This window comes from Alnus glutinosa, chromosome 11, assembly GCF_958979055.1.
Source record: "Alnus glutinosa chromosome 11, dhAlnGlut1.1, whole genome shotgun sequence".
In the NCBI taxonomy this organism is placed as follows: domain Eukaryota; kingdom Viridiplantae; phylum Streptophyta; class Magnoliopsida; order Fagales; family Betulaceae; genus Alnus; species Alnus glutinosa.
This window is the reverse complement of record NC_084896.1, coordinates 20,934,838-20,955,037: the sequence shown is the minus strand read 5'-3', so window position 1 is coordinate 20,955,037 and position 20,200 is coordinate 20,934,838. Positions and strand designations below refer to the sequence as shown.

The following is a 20,200-nucleotide window of genomic DNA, read 5'->3' as shown; positions in this document are numbered from 1 at the left end:
TGATTTCAAAAAAAAAAAAAATGAATTAAAAAATCAAAAAGCTCATGATTGAGCCTTTTGGGTGAAGGGGGGGGAGGGGGTGCAGGGGTGCACGCGGGACACGAAAATTTTCGTGTCCCGCGCGCGCCTCACCCCCAAAATTTAATTTTTTTATTTTTTATTTTTTTTTTTCAATGTTTTTTTTGTTTCTTTCTAAATAACCTGTACTCTCTTTACTCTCTCTCTCTCAACTTCATTTGATTCATTTCTCATTTCTCAGAACTCTCGTCTCTCCTCTCTCTCTCTCTCTGGTCTTTGTTTCAGATATTTGATTTATTAAAATCTGCTACAATTTTAAAGAGAAACAAGAAGAAAAAGTTACCTTACTCTTCTCCATTTTCTTCTTCTTCGTCTTTGTGGTTTCTATTTCTTTTCTTTTCTGTTTTTTTTTTTTTGCAAATTTTGTGACATATCTCAGCTCTGTCTCTCTTGTCTTTGTTTCAGATTTTGGTTTATTTATTGCAATTATTGAAATCTACTTCAATTTTAAAGAGAAACAAGAAGGAAAAGGTACCTTACTCTTCTTCTTTTTGTTTTTTTTGCAAATTTTGTTAATTCATATCTTTGGGGTTGAATTTGCAGATGTCCAGGAGTTTTATCAGTTGTGAGATCCCGATGGGTCATTTTTAATTTCTTATACTTCATCTCCTCCGTTTTTTTTTTTTGAAATATATTTTGCTTGGTGAGGGGCACTGAAAAAATGGCCGGATCTGAAAAAATTGTCGGATTTGAGCTAGTAGGAGAGATGAGGAGAGGGGGTGCGTTGGGGGTAAACTTTTTTTTTTTTTTTTTTAATGATGTATTTGTATTTAGTTTTATTTGTATTTATATTTTTTTTTTCATTTTTATTAGTATTAATTGTATATAGAGATTTAATTAATGCAGTGAAGTTAAATGGATCTATTATTTATTTTTTTTTTTTTGTATATATATATTTATTTATTTTTTCAATTTTTTAATAGTATTAGCGGCCACAAATGTGGCCGCTAATAGTTAAATCAGTCGGGTATTATTAGCGGCCACATGTGTGGCCGCTAATACTAGACTATTAGCGGCCACTCATGTGGCCGCTAATAATACCCGACTATTTTAACTATTAGCGGCCACATACGTGTCGCCGCTAATAGTCTAGTATTAGCGGCGATTTTAGACTCAGTTAACAATTATTAGCGGCGGATAAAATTACTTTTAGCGGCGAACTTGGTGGCCGCTATAAAACAATTATTAGCGGCGACCAAAAAAAGTGGCCGCTAATAGTCTTTAGCGTCGGACTATTAGCGGCCACTCTTTAGCGGCCAAATTTGGCCGCTATTTATTAATAGCGGCCAAAATAACATCATTAGCGGCCAAATTTGTTGGCCGCTAATGATCAAATTTTTTGTAGTGTGATCACCTAGTCATAATTGAAGATTATCACCTAGTTCTAGTTGAAGTCTATTTGTATTATTCTCATCTACCCTAATTCTTCTATAAATAAAAGCCTATTATATTGTAAATATGACCAAAGAAATAGGATCAAAATATATCCTTTTGGACTTTATCCTATAGACGTAGTCATAGATTGAACTATTATTTTTGTGTCTTTATTTATTCCACTTTATATTTATTTTTCCATTGCATTATCTTTCCTTTCAGAAACAATAATAATATTTATCGGCGCTTACTAAGCGATGGTAAAAAATTTAAAAAAATATTGGTGCATATATAGCGTCGACAAATATATCGACGCTTAGTATGCGCTAATATATTTGTTGACGCTTATTAAGTGCCCACAAATTATGGGCCTCTAATTTGCTATATACCGATGCTCTCAATAGTGTCAACTAACACATTTATAGCACTTACATGTGCGGATTCTATGTGAAAATATGAGCCTATAATAAAAAAAAATTGCCAGTGTAACACTCCACTCAAACACGTGGTAGATATTTTACAAGTAACCGGTTTAAACTGGTAATGATAGTATGGTCTTTAAACAACTTGTGTGCATGATACTTTAAAAACACACACACACACACACACACACACACACACACATATACCCTAACTTATGTTTATTCCTTATGTTTAAGCTGTATTTTACGTATCAAATTGCATGCTAGTTGTCTTTCATTTGATAATGGTTAAAAGCAAGTCTTTTAAGTAAATAAGCTTGACCCTTACATAGGGGCGGAAACTGTAATGCCACAAGAAATTAATTAATTAATGATTAACTTCACAATTTGTCTTCCAATCCCATTCCACAGGGAAGAAGACTTAGGGATCTCTATTCTTTAAAAAGAAAATACTATGGAGTGAAACATAAAATATTCTATCAACATTAATTACGACTAGAGAATCTACTTAGAGTTATTTATTAGCTGAAATCGCACTTTACAAATCCTCATACTAAACCTTAATACACATTTACACCTCAAAATACTAAATCTACAACATCTCCCAATAATACTAAATTACTAAGAACGGCCTCCAAAATCCTATGACAAGTCCTCAAGCATTGACTAGATCACTATCATTACTCCAAATGGCTGCAACCGCCTCGAGGTCCTTCGATGTCTACCCAGAATTTTAATCCCTTTCCGACAGGGTTGGCTCTGTCCCGAGTGATCTATAATATAATATCGGTGCTCCATATATTTTATGCTATTGTCCATCATAGCAGTCCAATCGAGTCTGACCTTGGGTGGCCCACGTCGCTAATGACGTCTGTCTATAGGGACCTCCATTCAAGTATAATTGCATCAGTCACAAGAACCATTGGATCCAAGGCTAATATAAAAATAAACCTTTGACCATAAAGAATAATTACCTCTACAAAGTAAGCCCATGACTGTTATCCCGCACATACTAGTGTACCATGTCATACGATGTAATTTAATATTCATTATCTTTTACATTTATGCTTTTCATAAATTCACCATTTTCCTTATCTTGTCATTAATCGCAAATTTTTACAATATAGAGTTCATAATAATAAAAAATTTATTTCATATGATTTGTAAGCATGCATGTTTTGGTACACAAAATAACCATGCTGTGCAGGAAAAATTATAACTAGTGTCCATGTGAGTTTTTACTTATTTGTATCGTAGAACTCCAATGGAGAGTCTTATTGAGGCTCCACAACCTCAAAATCTGCCAGAAGACCTATCATCAATCCTAATCCCGAGCTAAACAAACCCTAAATCGTAAATAAGTCCAAAATAGGAATTTTTTTTTTCCCATTGGTTGAACATTCGGCCTCGATATCGAACATTCGACCAGTGCAAGGTCAAACGTTCGGTTGTGACCTCCTACATCGCTTGGGAATGGGGATGTGCTTATATGTATAAACGCACTCTTCATGACACAACGCATTTTAAAGCTGTGATAGTCATGAACTTATCAGAACTCCGCAGTTAAGCGTGCTTTTGCTAAAGTATTACCGGGATGGATGACCTCCTGGGAAGCCTGGTTCGGGGGAGGCAAAAGCGAACAATATTGTGTCATTGGGAGTGGGTTGTTACAAATGGTATTAGAGCCATTTCCCAGCCTGAGATGGGGGGACCGTGTACAAGCCCATGAGGGTCGCTAGTGGGCACTTGCTCGGACGCCAAGAATGGGGTGATCTCATGACGGTCATTAGTGGGGACGCTGGGCCCCAAAAGGCGGTGATTGTGACGTCCTACATCGCCTAGGAATGATGATGTACTTATATGTATAAACGCATCATTCATGACACAACGTGTTTTAAAGCCATGATGGCCATGTACCTATCCAAACTTTGCAGTTAAGCGTGCTTCTGCGAGAGTAATACCGGGATGGGTGACCTCGTGAGAAGCCTAGTTTGTGGGAGTCAAAAGTGGACAATATTGTATCATTGAGGGTGGATCGTTACATCGGTGCTGGGGTAGAATCTCATTTCCGAACCAAAAACTCACAAACAATTTCTAAGCAAGTCCTAAGGTCTTCATATGATTTCTAAAAGGGTCCTAATCCTTAATAACACATTCATATAGAACTTGGTATGTTAAATCTCATCAAACTACTAATCAAACACTAATCTAGTATTAAAATCAAGAACCAACTAGAGATACAAATCATAAGTTAGGGCATGAAAACTAACTAAACAACATAACAACAACTTAAGAAAATAGTTGGGCTAGTAATGTTACCTCTTTAGAAGAACAAGAACCAAGAGACCTCATTCTCTCTCTCCAAAACACTCTCACACTCTTACTCTAGAATAACACTAGAGGAATTGGCGAAAATGGGGTGAAATGGGCGAGGGTGAGGGGGGGGTGGGGGGTATTTATGGGCCTGAGGCATCTGAAGATAAGGACGAGGTGTTATTACACATTTTTGACAATTATCGAACATTTGGTCACTTTTGCCGAACCTTTGTTGTAAATGTTTATGAATGTTGTATGGCACCCACTTTGAGTTTTGTAACCTCTAGGGGTCTTGGGTAAGAGATACATTAGGTTCTAATAGGATGATATAGGGAAAAACACATTCTAGGAAAAAATAATCGAACGATCTCGAGGAACGATCGAACGTTTTGTAATGATCGATCATTCTAGGAAGAATGTGCATGATTAGGGTCTTAAGTGTAGGATTAGGGTTTTGCTTATAATTAGTGTTTTGACTAATATTAAAATATGACTTGCATGAACAAGAAGTTTAAACTTTTGGTATGTTCGAGGTTGTATCTGAGTATTTGAGGTAAGTAATTGTCCATGGAAACACAAAAAATGCCATGTCATTAAACATGGATATTTTATCTATAGACTGTGCATTTTGATTCTCATGCATTACATAAAATTATCTCGTAAGCCTAACATTTTATAAAAATAATGATTTACTACTACATTGTAATTTATTGCTTACCATGAATTAAACGATGTCTCTCAATTGGTTATTTATAAATTCTTATGTGTCCTACCATCATGAGAAAATGAGGTGTAGAATTTAGGGTACGTAAACATTATTGTATAGACTTGACCCTATGACCTAGACTTAGTAGATTTAGGATGTTTTTGATCCATTGACTAGAGTAGTGATTGACGCAACCATCCATAGGTGGCAATCACACTTTACCGCATTCCTAGTTGTGTGGATAAGTTAGGGTTGGACCCGATCAGACCACTAGGGGTGGCTAGTTATGTATCTTAGAGGGGCATTGGTGTTATACCAAGGTCGCACAAGACGTGCAAACCTTTCCGTAAGAGGATTAAGAGTACCGGTAGGCCAAAGGTCCTCATCATTCTTTCCCTGTGTTTTCTCAATTTTTTCCAACTGTTTCTTTCCCTTCTCTCAAAATCTCACTCTTTCTCTCAAATCCCACTTTACTTTTTTTCTTTTTTTTTGGGTCAACCCACCTTGTGACCAATGGATTTTTGTCATTTTAACCACTTAATTAGTTGAAGTACCGGCCACTCTTAAAATTAATCTCTTGTACCCAATCCACGTATACAATCACTTTATGTTCTTGATCTAATATTTTTTTTAAGAGGGCAACTAAGAATACTATAGTTTGATGAAGAGTAGTACTGTTATATCAATCGATTTCATCGTAATATGAAAAATTTATAATATATATGTTTTCTTTATGTGAAGTAAAGATACCAACAAATATGTAGTCTTCAGTAATTTTAAAAGTTAATTTGGAAATAACTTTATCCTTCTTTGGGGAAGCAAAATAAAGAAGGTATTAAATGCTACCATTGATATATAATTAAATATTAGAAGCAATTAATTGGGCATGCAATACTTTCTTTAGGGTGTTTAAAGAAAAAAGCATTTCTTGTTAAAATGTAAATATTATTTGATATTAATTAATTATTAGTCCTGCATCCCGCCCTTGCAAGAAGAAGATCATATCTCCATCACCGATTTGAACAGTTTGTGTGCAGATAACTTTTTTAGCTGACCCAAGTCCTCAACCTCTGAGCTATTCCCAGTTAAAGGTAGATTCTAAAAGACATGAGGAATTTCTGTGTGTTTATTATCTTGCTCGATATGAAAGTTTTCCTCACCAGGGTGCTGGAATCCATGATCAAAGGCATGGTAGCAACAACAGTACTACCATCCCTCATATTAATTTTGTGGAAAAAATGATGCATAAGATCCAAATTCGATCCTTGGAGTCTAAAATGATTTGAGATAGGATCTCCAAGCATGCAATCTCTAGATAAAGGCTCATCTCCATTCCCAATGTAATGGCCATTACCAGGTGTGATAAGAAAACTCAGATGGCCATTTAGTTAAATGACTCATGGCATATTCTTTTTTGCAGAGCATAGTAACAACTACAAACACCCCTTGGACCATGGCCTTGGGGAAGGTTGGCCTAATGTTTATCCCCTTGTCTTTATTCCTAGTTTTGCAAAAAGTCAATTTTGTCCACCACTAAAAAATCAAATCTTTGATGGAAATTTCAATCTTTTCTTCATAAACCAAGGTTCGTTTCATCTACAGCAAACAAGCAATTGGAACATGTAATGCTTTATTGTATAAATTAACATAGAAAGGAACATCTTAGAGAAATTTTTAAGTTTTCTTCTTCATAGAACATTTCATCCCAAATCCGAATGTCATTCTGCTGAATGTATTTTACCAGTAGCTGAAATAAAAGATCTCATTTGTAGAAGCTTAATTTTCCACTGGGGCAAGTTATTGATGGGATAATGATGGATAGCGATCCCTAGTTGTCAACCAGCTTCATTGTGGATATTGAAGTCTGTTGTAGAGGTTGATGCAATATTAATAGGATTAGTATAAATAGGATGCATCAGTACTCAATAAAGTTGTATAGTATGTCAATAGTTTGACAAAGATACCCCACTTTCTGTGCTTTTACTTGTGCTTCATTGTTTTGAGGATGAGGTTGGCTTAGCTGGAGATGGATGGCTGCATGAATGTCATATCCATTACTAATAGTGTGTAGAGGGTGCGAACTTAATCTTGCTTCATTTACTTCTCTTTCTTCGTAAACTTGAGAGCCAAAGCTACTGTTCAGGCTTAGCCACAAGAAAATCGCTATGCTTCTCGAGTTGCAAGATGATTACAATAGACTTATTGCTGCTTAAGTTCTTATATGAACATAGAAACAAAAAGAAAAAAAGAAAAAAGTTTACATTGGATATTTTTTTTTTCTCTTAACGTATGTACAAGTTTCTTTCAATTACCTTCTTTCGCAATCCTCCCTTTTCTTTATGAAAGTGGTCTATCTTCTTATGCAGTTCAAGGTTTTCTTGATAGACAAGGTTTCCCTGCAATGAAATTCATTAAAGTTAAGTGATGAACATGGAATTAGTCCCAATGAAAATCTAGAAAAATTGAGCCAATCCTTTTGCTATACCTTCAGGTTTAGTTCTCTTATATCTTCAATGAAAATCTGTTCCTGCAAGAGAAAAAAAGAAAAATGTAAGGGTTAATGCATATGTTGTACATAGGTGGGATTTTGAATACAATTCGATGGAAATTTGACTAGGTGTAAGAAGTGTTCAAACCTTTCTCATACGGATAGCCTTCAAACTCATTTCGAGTGTGTTTTCAAAATTTTGTAGATCTTTGATACTCAAACCAGAAAGATCTTGGCCCATTAGTTGTCTGCATATATCACACCAGATTTGTGGTACCTTAGAGGGTTTGGTATGTTTTCTTGAAATTATATTGGATAGATAATATTGGAATGCCATCTTTTGCATCATTATGAATAATCCATCATGCACTACATTAAATGTGCCTGCTTGTGGTGTAACAATAAGTATTTTGGCAGTAATGAAATGAGAAAATAGGTCTTATCAGAACCAAATGATTTGTGGATTTTGCTGGACTACTGTAGTGTCACAAGCCACTTTAAGTCTTGTAAGCTACAAAAACTATTTTTGGTCCTATCCCAAAAAGCTACTCGAGTTTTAATGCTAGCTATAGACTTTTATCATGTCAAGTTTTGTGGATCCATGGCTTTACGTTATGGCCCATATAAGAAAAAAATTTACACGAACATAAAAGAATGACCACGACAGATATAAGCAATTCACTAATATCTATTATTATGGTCCATATATATTGACTGTATGTCTATCACTAAGTTTTATTTTATTTTTGTACTCTTATCAAAAGAGATTGTCACCAGTTTTACTTCTCAACCTAATATGTGTCGGTGATAAATTTTTTATAAAACCATAACCACTGAGGAGCTAGGCTTTCTTCCCCCCCTCATTTGTTATTTTTTTTTGGGTGGGGGGAGGAGGGCAGTTCCTAGAAGGGATTGGACGAGTTATGATTGAAGTGCAGACAACTAGCTAGTGAAAGGCGAAGGCAAATGTGGGTTGGGATCCTAATGTACAAGAGATGATAGTCTACTTTGAAATTATTTTCAAATGTGGTCCTCGTTAAAACAAAATGTATCAGAAGGTCGACAGTGCAATTCTTCTTATGTAGTTGATATCACGAGGCTTTCTAGGGTTGAATTGAATGAGCCATAGTCATCATGATTTGATGTCAAAATGATATACTTGATTGCCTAACCAATAACAAGGACGATAGTATCTTTGGCTTTTAAGTAAGGAATACTTGAAATTGCAATTTGAGGCTTGTATGTATATATTATCATTATCAAGTATTAAATGATTCTACCTATTGCATTCTTGCAAGTACTGCAGTTGTTGCCTCAAGCTTGCGGCCTCCCTTTGCCAAAACTAGCAATTATAAAAGATAAAAGAAAAAAATGTTTACATCATAGTATAATATAGGCAGATTGACATGACTAAATTCAATTAGATAGCCCATCAAGGTTGCAAGATAAATTCGAAATTGAATTTATATGGATACATGTGTTTCCTGAACTGTAGTACACAACAACAAATATAGTGACATACAACCAATGTTCTTTTCCAAATAGAATTTAAATTAAATATATATTTTATTTTACTCTTATTATACTTTCATATTTGATATATTACCATGCTCCTTGTCAATAAGATAATACTCCAAATCTGATGTACTTTTTGAATATTATAAAGTGTTGAGGCCATAAAATTTTATTTGAGTAATTAAAGACTTGGTATTGCACGTCATATTCTTTCCTACTTTAAAATAATCCATTAAGAATCCATTTCAATAATATTTTTACCAAATCAGTTTTTTGTTATTCTTGGTTCTTTTATGTTTCAGCAACTTCATTTGGTTTCTACTTCAAACTTCTGTAAGTGTAGTCTATTGAAAAGGCTGGGTTCTGTATTTGAATTGGAGCATCCTAGTGTCAAACATAGGTCAATTGGGTTGTAATTGATAGTATTTGAGTTAGAGTTGAGTCCGGTCCGAAATTTGATTAAAACATGCACTTTATAAAGTCTCGCTCAACTCAAGGTCGACCAACACTCGAGCATGCAAGTTCGATGGTTCACCCATGCAGAATCCGAAACTTCGCACAACCCTCGTGTGATAGTCACTTGATCGAGTCTACCACAACTTAATTAGTTTTAAATTTGAATTCCCTATTTAATGACCATATATTCTCCTACCTATATATTGGTAGTACACGAATTTTGAGGAAAGGGAGAGGTAATCCTAAAGAGGAATCCCAGTTTCTTGTTGAGCCTAGACCTTCATTCTTGCATCTCTCATTGTTTCCAAACCACTATGAAATTATAAATCCTCTTTTGATTGTTTGTGTTTGGCTGGTGTGTTCATCAGACTCGGAGCTCTGGAGATTGAACGAGTTCATTTATGGAAGGTCATTGTAGTACGTAGAAGACTAGAGTTGTGGATCCGCTTTGAAGCAGAGATCGAGTGTGTCACTCGTGGGATTACAAGTCCAACTTTTTGTTTATTAAGGTTTATTGAATACTTAAATAGGATGTAAAAAGTTACAACATCATCTATTTTATTGAAGTTATACACTTGATCAATTCATATCCTGTTAGTTCATTACCACGACTCTCATATCTTTTGTCAGAGATGACCAATAATAAAACGGATATTATGTATATTTTATAACATAATAGAGAATTTGGCAAATAAGGAAGCAAGACCAATGAGAATGAAGATAATGCCAGCAAAGATAAAGTCTAGACGTGTTTCCTTTTGTTGGTAGTAAAACAAATTATAAGGAAAATTTGGACAAAATGTACATCAGGATATTTTGGAAAGAATAAATAATTTATACCGGATGCATATGAGTAAACCAAATATGAGAATATCATATTCTCATGAATCGTATTCGATTAATACGATTCATAATCATTACCAAACATGAAAATAGTCAAATTCTTGGGACTCTAGATTCTCAAGCATCACATTCCTAGGAATCATGTGGATGCCGGGGGTGGGGGGAGTTGTTAAATACCGCAATCCAAACGCCACTTACATTTGATACTGAAAGTAATGATTATATTATTGTTTAATGGTAGTAAATTTGGTGGTATCCGGCCATATATATAGTATCATTTTTAGAATAAACATAACAAACATCTTTGGTAAATATTTGTGGAGTGGTTCTTGAATGTTTACCTTGACTTCTGAAGCAGGATCCAGTAGCCGATGGTGTTCTTCTTTTAGGTTGTTGTATCGTTCAATAACAGATTTCATGCTGATAATACAAGTATTCTCATTAACTTAGCACAGGAAATATAGCAGTAATCTAAAGAAAACGTTAGCAGTCGAAAGCTTAAAAATCTTACAAATATAAAATAGGAAAAGGATATAATCTGAAAAGGAGAAATGTAATTGTAGGTAGATATAAATCAAGCATCAAAATAACATAATTTTATTTTAAATTAATTCTAAAAGGAAAAAGTATCATTCTGGTATTTGAACAAAGATGTTAATTTCATCTTCTTATTTTAAATTTACATCCTAACAATACGCATAAATATATAATACGTCCTGTCGATCTTGTAAAAATGGTATAGTTATCAAAAGCAAGAGTTTTAGAAAACAATAATGAATGGTTTAATTTTACTTGCTTGCTTTATTGTAGGCTTTCAATTTTGTCCTTAATTTCTTATTTGATGCATGCATGCATGGTCGAAAGGAACATTGCAACTAATGAGAAAACACAATTTTATTTATTTATTTTGCTTTCCCCTGGGTTTCTTTCATTCTAAAATAAGTTGTATTCTAGCCTTGGTGATGAAAAAAAATAAACAGATAAATTGACAATTTGATAAATTAAGCATCAAAATAACTTTCCGTTTTGTTTTGTGTTTTTAATTTTATTTTTATTTAAAAAAAAAAAATCTGAAAGGAAAAGGTACTATATATGTACTGCTTTTTGCATACATATAACGTAACAAAGAGGTTAATTTCGTTTTCCTCTTATTGTGAACAACCTTACAATAAGCACATATAACGTGTCCTTCAAAAATAGTCCACTTATCAAAAGCACAAGTTTTAAGAAAAAAAATAATAAATACTTTTCAGTACTTGCTTCCCTTATGGTAGGTTTTCAATTTTATCTTTAATTTGTTACTTGAAGGTGAAAAAGTATATACTTTTTTTGAGCATTACACCATTTTGTAATCAATGCAAAATAATATTAATAATAATAATAATAATTTTAAGAAAATAAATAGAAGGCATTTGATTTTTTGCGCAAAAACATTATTATGGGATATCTAAAATAGGATATGTGGACTATTTTTATGTGACAGAAAATATGGTGCATTATATTTTTTCACCACCTGGCACTATCATAAATTTGTATTCCTTTTAATGTAATATATATATAAAGGACTAAACTTTTTTCTTCTTTTTTGATAGGGATGAAATTGTTTCTATAATTTTTAAAATGAATAAGAACAATAATATAATAAAAAAAAAATTGGTTAAAAGGTGTAGTTAATTGAGCTAAACGATTAGATTGATAACTCATAGAATAAATCCATCAAAGTTCCAACTATTATGGTAGATCGTATGAATATTATACGTACATTAAGACTAGGCAAAAAAGGTGACTTCAGAATTTTTAGCCTATGAACTGAGCTCAAACAAAATATATTGATTATGATCTTATCAAGATTCCCAGTAAAAGAAATCTATGAGATGTTAGCATTGAGCATTAATGATTTTGACATGGGATAGATGATATAATTGACCAGTCTGCCATCTTAAGGCACATATGGAATTTATATGCAAAAACAGGATCTTTTTGTGGGTCGTTGCTTGGGTGAGGGAGTACTTGCTAATTAGAGGAAGGTGCTTTTGGATAGTAAAACTTCTTCAATCATGTTCATGGAGTTGGAGGAAGCTATTGAAACTAAGGGATATTGCTAGGAGGTTTATGCACTTAATTTAAAGGTGGAGATAGGAAAAGTACTTTTCATTTTTGGCTTGATAAGTAGCATCCGGATGAGATTCTATATGAGAAATATGGATTTAGAGTTGTGTATGATGTTGTTACGCAGTAGTTTAGAAGCATATTTCTATATGAGAAATATGGGTTTCGAGTGTTTTGAAAGAAAATAGATGATGTTGGCATCCGGCAAGGTCAGAAAATCTAGTTCTTATACAGAGCAAACTCCGTCTTATGCCTATTGGATGGGTGGATCAGCCTATGTGGAATATCCCAATGAAGGGTGTTTAGAGTTGTGCAGGAACTTAGGAAGATTTAACTCCGAGGAAAGTTCCCACAAGTCCCTTGGTGGAAGCTTATATGGTTTCCCACGGTCATCCCAAAGCAAGCTTTTGTTTCTTGGTTGGCTATAAGGGATTGGAGGCAAGATTGAAAACGGGTGGCAATTTTGGGGATGAATTGCATTTCAACCCATTTCTTTATTTTGGTATCCTAATTGCCCTCGTAGACCTTGTTTTTTGGGACTTCATAAATAGGACTCTTTATGCACGATTTTTGTAAGACTATGTGGCTAAGTTTTAGTGTGCTAACACTGAGTTCTTTGATCATAGAGCATTCATACTAAGTCTCTCTTACAGTTCTTTTGGTTAGACCACACAAACTGTTTCTTTACAAAAAGCCTTCAGCATATAAGAGTTATGGTAAAGGAGATCAAATAAAAAATTTGTCCAAAGATTCTGGAAGATCTACTACAATAAAAGGTAAGTGGGTTACTTGTCTAGCTAGTATAAGAGTGTACCAACTACAAAGGCTTTGTTAGTACGAACAACTTGTGATCTCTTTATTCTTCTATAGTGGATTAATTTTCTTGTTTGTCTACATCATAGTGAATTTACTTTTAAAAACTTCTTCAAAATGTTTCCACTTCGTCACCATAATCTTTGTGTTGAATTTTTTAATGCTTCGCTTGATTTTGGTGTTCATATCTGTGGTGTTTGAATTGTGAGTTCATAACTTTATTAATCTTTATTTTTGTTAAGATTGAGATATTCATTGTTTAGCCATTTGGGGTGATCTAAACCAGCGTTTTTCAGATTACTTGTATAGGAGCTTGAGGTTGGTTTGTTTGATTTGTATATGCAGTTTAGATACCAAGATTTGTATATATATACGCAGGATTATCTGGTTTTCGTGGTACAGCATGCTGATTTGTATATGCACATTTGATTGGTTTTTTGAGTTTAGTTGTATGGTTGTTTGAAGTGTTTGTTGTATACTGTATTTTGCAGCTTGTTTAAAAGCTGGAGTACTGTTTTGTGACAATTGCTGAATTAGATCCAAATTAAGGTTTTTCTCTTGACCGTACGCTTTTTCTTAGATCAATCACCCTTGTAGTCAAACCAGGAGTTTCTTCATCAAAAGAATAGGTGGGAGCTTGGTTTGACTTTCCTTAACAAGAAGAGTGAAGATGAAGCCTCTAACAAAATCTCCTTAATTAATTATCCGACCGTCTGTTTTAACTTTTAATTAGTCAAAAAATAAATAAATAATAAATAATAAATAATTAGTCGCAAAACCCCACCCAAAATGCTTCCGACCCATTCCAACAAATTAACCATGCACACCCTCTATCATTGCCAATGGTTTGGAGATCTGTGACTGTGGGGTGATAAAAACTGGCGGGGTCAATGGTAGAAGGCCGGGATTGAGCTATTTTTCCAAAGGAAAGAGTACGGGACATATGTTCTTGCACATTCTCCAAAACAAAGACTACTGTTGGCTTTCTAAACAGTATCATGTTCAGTTAACCGGAGGATCCATTTATTTTTTCAAGAAAAAAAAAAAAAAAGAACGAAAAAAGGTCAGGATAGTACATGTAGAATCATTCAAGTAGGAAAGCCTTGTTTTTTTTTCACCATAAGAAGTCAACAATGATTTTTTTTTTTCGATGAATAAGCTGCTTTTATATCACTATAGTGGTACTGCAATACAGAATGTAACCCACATCCTATTTGAAAGATTTGATAGGGAATAGGTTTGATTAACTTAATCAGAACCTAAGTATTGATGTAGTATATATAGAGATGTTACAAGAGTTCATGTTGAACTATGATTCTGTACATAAGTAAAACCACCTAACAGAATTACACACAAGGATAATTGAGTTTAAAATACACATGAAGATAACTAAGCTTCTATCATTTCTCTAATATTGAATTCAAATAAGTTCCATTATCTGAGGACACTATCTTTCCAGGTAATTTGTTGATGACCGTGTCTTGTGGTATATTGTTGATGTTGATGAGCTGATCGGCCTGCAGTGTCATACATGATGAAGAGTTGCATGTTGAGTTGGAGTCTTTAGAAACTGAAGATGACGTGGAGTTGATGGTTGGAGGAGATTCACTAACAGTCTCCCGCAAGCTGATGGGTGGAGAATCAACCAGAAGCTTGGATTTGAGAAAGGTGAACCGAGCTGTTGAGAGACCCTTTGTAAAAATGTCAGCTATTTGATCAAGAGTGGAGATGTATTTAATCAAGATATCACCATTGATGACCTTTTCTCGGACAAAATGATAATCGACTTCGATATGCTTTGTCCTAGCATGATGGACCGGATTTGATGCCAAGGCCAAGTCACTCACATTATCACACCAGAGAATTGGAGCATGAGGAAGAGGGATTGACAAATCTTTAAAAAGCATTCTTAACCAATAAAGCTTCACAGTTGCTATGGCCAATGAACGGTACTCCGCCTCTGTACTAGAACGGGACACAACCGGTTGCTTCTTAGTGGACCATGAGATTAAGCAATTACCAAGAAATACACAAAAACCAGATGTTGAACGGCGGTCATCGGGGCTGCCAGCCCAATCAGAGTCACAAAATGCTTGCAGTTGTAGAGGTCCTTTTGAGTAAAAGAGGCCATGTGAAGGTGTAGCTTTAAGATATCGAAGGACTCGCTTAGCAGCAGTCCAGTGCGTAGTAGTTGGAGACTGCATGTGCTGACAAAGTTGATTCACAGACTATGTTATCTCAGGTCTTGTGAGAGTACAATACTGTAGGGCACCTACCACATGCCGATATTCAGAAGGATCTAGCAAAGACTCTCCATCAAATTTGGATAGCTTAGCACCTGAGGAACATGGAGATTTAGAGGGTTTTGCACCTAGCATCCGAACCCTGTGTAGAAGATTTGAAATATACTTTGTCTGACAAAGATGAAGTCCATGTGAGGAGAAGGTAACCTGGACACCAAGGAAGAAATGAAGAGGACCCAAATCTTTGAGAGGAAACTGCAATTGAAGCTTTGAGATTATAGAGGAAATAATCTTGCTGTGAGTCCCAGTAATAATGATGTCGTCTACATATATTAAAATGAAGATTTGAACATCACCATGCAGAAAAATAAATAAAGATGTATCCACAAGAGAAGCATGAAAACCATGACTGAGTAGGGCACCCGAGAGACATGTAAACCATGCTCTTGGTGCTTGTTTAAGACCATAAATAACCTTATGGAGTTTGCAAACCAAATTTGGTTGATCTTTATCTTGAAAACCCTGAGGTTGTTCCATGAAAACTTCCTCCTGCAACGTGCCATGTAAGAATGCATTGGAGACATCCAATTGTCGAATCTCCCAATTAAATTGGACTGCAAGAGCCAACACAATTCGGATGGTGGCTATTTTGATTACAGGGCTGAAAGTTTCTGTGTAATCTAGACCACACTTCTGATCAAAACCCTTAGCAACTAAGCGTGCTTTGAAGCGTTCAATGGAGCCATCGGCATGGTGCTTGACCTTATAAACCCATTTATTCCGAATGACATTGGTATGTAAGGGTCTAGGACATAGAGTCCAAGTACCATTGGCCATAAGTGCATCAAATTCAAGAGCCATAGCAGATCTCCAACGTGAATCAGTAGCAGCCTTTGTGTAACAAGTAGGTTCAACTAGAGATAATGAAGTATGAAGAGCAATAGGTGGGTGCTTAGATATGTAGAAAAGTTGAAAATCAGGAAAGGATTTTGGTTTCAAGGATCCTGTTTGGGATCGTGTGACCGTACTATGATGTGGGTGTGAAGAATGAGAAGTAGAATCAAATATAGGCAGTGAGTCAGAATGAGAAACAATCACAGTTTGAGGTAAAGCTGCTACGGAGTCAATATTGGCAGGAACACAGTTAGGAACAGGTTCAGGAGAAGGGAAATCAATATTGGCAGGAACAGAGTTAGGAACAGATTCAGGAGAAGGGAAATCATGTAAAATAGATGATGTAGGACGTGAAGGAGGATATACCTCAGTAGAGTCCAGAGTTGGATCTGTGAAGACATGTTGAGTTGGAGCTGAAACTGGTGCAAGAGAAACCAAAAGGAGGTCATCTGGTGGAGGAGCAGAACTGGGCAATATTGGAGTAATGCTTGGAGGCAAGGGAAAGAACACATCAGCAGAGGCATTGAGCTTGGAAGGCAGTTGCTGCTTGGCATGATCTTTTGCAGGAAAAGAGCTCTCATCAAACACAACATTCCTAGAAAGAAAAACTCTATCAGATGTGATATCTAGACACCTATAGCCAGCATGACTATACCCTAAAAAGATGCAAGGTTTGGATCGAAATTCCAATTTATGTGCTGTATAAGGACGAAGTAAGGGGAAACATTTACAACCAAAAACCCTCAAAGATGTGTAATCTGGAGGAGTGTTGAACAATTTCTGAAAATGAGATAAATTTTGTAAGACCACAATAGGAAGCCGATTTATAATATAAGTGGAAGTAAGAAATGAATCAACCCAAAATTTGTTGGAAAGACCCGAATGAGCAAGAAGAGTTAAACTAGTCTCTAGAAGGTGTCTGAGTTTTCTTTCTGCGAGACCATTTTGCTGGGATGTGTAAGGACATGACTTGCGATGGAGAATACCATTTTGAGAAAGAAAAGTTTGAAACTGATGGGAAGTATATTCACCCCCACCATCAGATTGAAGACTCTTGATTTTGCAGGAAAATTGATTCTCAACTAAGACCTTAAATTTGACAAAACACTGAAAAGCTTCGGACTTAGCGTGCAAAGGATAAAACCAAGTATAACGGGAAAAATCATCAACAAAGATGATGTAATATTTGCAACCACTGAGAGAGGTCACTGGAGATGTCCAGAGATCCGAATGAATGAGTGCTAAAGGAGAAGTGGAAACACGAGTAGAAGATGAAAAAGGTAATGACTTTCCTTTACCAAGTTGACAAGAATCACAAAAGAACTTTTTATTGGATAAATCACCACTTAGAACAGGTAAGTGATGAGATTTGATTACATTGGACACTGTTACAAATGAAGAGTGACCTAATCTAAAATGCCACATGAAGGGTGTGGTTTTTAAGCCTAAGAAAGCAGTAAAACAACGGTTGAGTTTGAAGAGAGACTTTTGAAACCGCAAAGGGTACAAGCCATTTTCACTCCTGCCTTCCAGCAGAATCTCCCAAGTCTGATTGTCCTTCACATAGAAATGAGAATCGGTTAGGATAAAGAAACAAGCATTATCTTTGCAAAATTTCTGAATAGACAGTAAATTGGTAGAAGCAGAAGGACAATGTAAAATGTCTTTAAGTTTAAAGGGAGGAGTGGAATATGGAGAAGTAGTTGAAAGAAGAGTAGATGAACCAGTATTTTCAATGACTAGACCATCTCCATTCCCCACTGCTACTGAATCAGAACACTGAAATGGCTCCTGAATGGTTAGATTTTCAAGCTCGTTTGTAATGTGGGCATTAGCACCACTGTCAGCAAACCATTGCTGATCTTCAAGAGCTGTGTTGTGCTGAGCAACCATGGCAGCCAGTTGTGGTGGAGGATGGCGTCCCTGATATGCATAATCCATTCTGTGGAAACAGTCCAAGGCCTGATGACTTGTTTTTCCATAGATTTGGCAGGGTGGTCGACTAGAAAAACTAGAAGCAGATGAACCATGAGCAGGGCCAGAAGAACCATTGGAAGAAGAACCATTGGGGCCTGAATGACCAGCAGGACGAGGTGAACTGTTGTGATTCCGGGGAAAAGAAGACAGTCTCATAGGTGGCCTCCCATTGTTATACCGAGGAGGATACCTTTGAGGATACCTCTGAGGATAGTGAGGTCGAAATGGGCGGGGGCCAGGGGAATTGCCACCACCTGGTTTCTGAGCAAGAAGAGCAAAACTACTGTTGACAGAAGGAGCAGACTGCTGATTGAGCAGAAGTTCATGATTTAGCAGTTCATCACGAAATCAGCAACTGATATTGGGGCTCGCCGAGTCGAGATCATGATCACAGTAACAAAAGAGTTGAAGGAATGGTTTAAACCACTCAGAACATATGATATGAAATCCTCATCAACAACAGGTTGGCCAATAGCAGCAAGTTGATCTGCATAAGATTTAGCAAGTTGAAGAAAAACAGTACAGGTTTTGGAACCCTGTTGTAAAGTCTGAAGTTGACGCTTTAAGTGAGAGACACGCGTCTTGGATTCAGAGGCATATTGAGTGGCTAAAGAGACCCACACTTGCCTGGAGGTGTGCAGTCCATAAACAGTAGACAACACTGATTCAGAGAGATTGAGATTGATCCAACTCAAAATGTATTGGTCAGTTTTGACCCAGACAGAATATGCCGGGTTTGGAATATGCTTGCCATCAGCATCGGTCAAGAATTCTGGGGGGCATGGGGTAGAACCATCCACAATACCCATAAGATCATGTGTTTTCAAAATTGGAACTAGTTGAGAAGTCCATAAAAGATAGGTGGTTTCGGTCAGCTTGATAAGCTGAGTAGGAGTGGGAAGTGCGGAAGCATTAAACACATTAGAAGAGGCCATTGGGATACGAAAAATAAATGGGTTAGCCTAGATAGGCTCTGATACCATGAAAGATTTGATAGGGAATAGGTTTGATTAACTTAATCAGAACCTAAGTATTGATGTAGTATATATAGAGATGTTACAAGAGTTCATGTTGAACTATGATTCTGTACATAAGTAAAACCACCTAACAGAATTACACACAAGGATAATTGAGTTTAAAATACACATGAAGATAACTAAGCTTCTATCCTTTCTCTAATATTGAATTCAAATAAGTTCCATTATCTGAGGACACTATCTTTCCAGGTAATTTGTTGATGACCGTGTCTTGTGGTATATTGTTGATGTTGATGAGCTGATCGGCCTGCAGTGTCATACATGATGAAGAGTTGCATGTTGAGTTGGAGTCTTTAGAAACTGAAGATGACGTGGAGTTGATGGTTGGAGGAGATTCACTAACACTATTTACAATACAAACCTTAATATAACCGAGTAAAAAATGCATTCTTTTGGATGAGAGAGGGAGGCAAAGAGACAGAGAGTATACCTAGAGCTCGCAAAATCGTAGATCCTGCCGGTGCTGGAGAAGACAATAAGTCCAATCTCTGCATCGCAAAGGATGGAAAGCTCCCGGGCCTTCTTGAGCAACCCATTTCTTCGCTTGGAGAAAGTCACTTGCCTGCTCGTTGAATTGTCAATCCTTTTTATGACAATCTTTCCTCTCCCCATTATCTCTTTCTGCTAGATCCACAAACACATGTTACTCGATCGTAAAAAATTATAGTAAAACTGTGGAAAACCTTACTTCTCTCACTTATTTAATTTGCTTAAACAAAGATGTCAAAAGAGAAAAAGAACAACAATAGCAATATTGTCAAAAGCAACAAAACGGTGCAACTAAAAGCAGAAGAACATTAAAGTACGAAATGGGATGATCAGCACAAGATAATCCAGAAATAGGTGTAGAAAATGGAAACCAATATAATGCATGGGGATAGATCGATAGTCTACATATAGAGTTTACTTGTTTGAGATATGTAAGAAGG

The 20,200-nt window shown here is 35.9% G+C and overlaps 1 protein-coding gene across 1 annotated transcript; it reads right to left on the bottom strand.

The window, feature by feature from the left end:
* Window positions 1-7,526: 7,526 nt before the first annotated feature.
* On the bottom strand, window positions 7,527-19,913 carry LOC133882468 (MADS-box transcription factor 23-like). The gene is made up of 4 exons (XM_062321657.1): window positions 19,702-19,913; window positions 10,540-10,618; window positions 8,665-8,726; window positions 7,527-7,632 (listed from the first exon to the last, which is right to left on the bottom strand). The coding sequence occupies exons 1-4, from the start codon at window positions 19,881-19,883 to the stop codon at window positions 7,527-7,529; spliced, it is 429 nt and encodes a 142-aa protein (XP_062177641.1). The 5' UTR covers window positions 19,884-19,913.
* Between the last annotated feature and the right edge of the window lie 287 nt (window positions 19,914-20,200).

Bases quoted from the DNA above. Each gene is read 5' to 3' on its own strand.
- LOC133882468 (XM_062321657.1), bottom strand. From the start codon at position 19,883: ATGGGGAGAGGAAAGATTGTCATAAAAAGGATTGACAATTCAACGAGC. The intron at 8,727-10,539 runs GTAAACATTCAA...TATAATTGCTAG, and splicing joins ATCCTGCTTCAGAAGTCAAG to TTTTGGCAAAGGGAGGCCGC. The intron at 7,633-8,664 runs GTAGAATCATTT...TGATATATGCAG, and splicing joins TACTTGCAAGAATGCAATAG to ACAACTAATGGGCCAAGATC.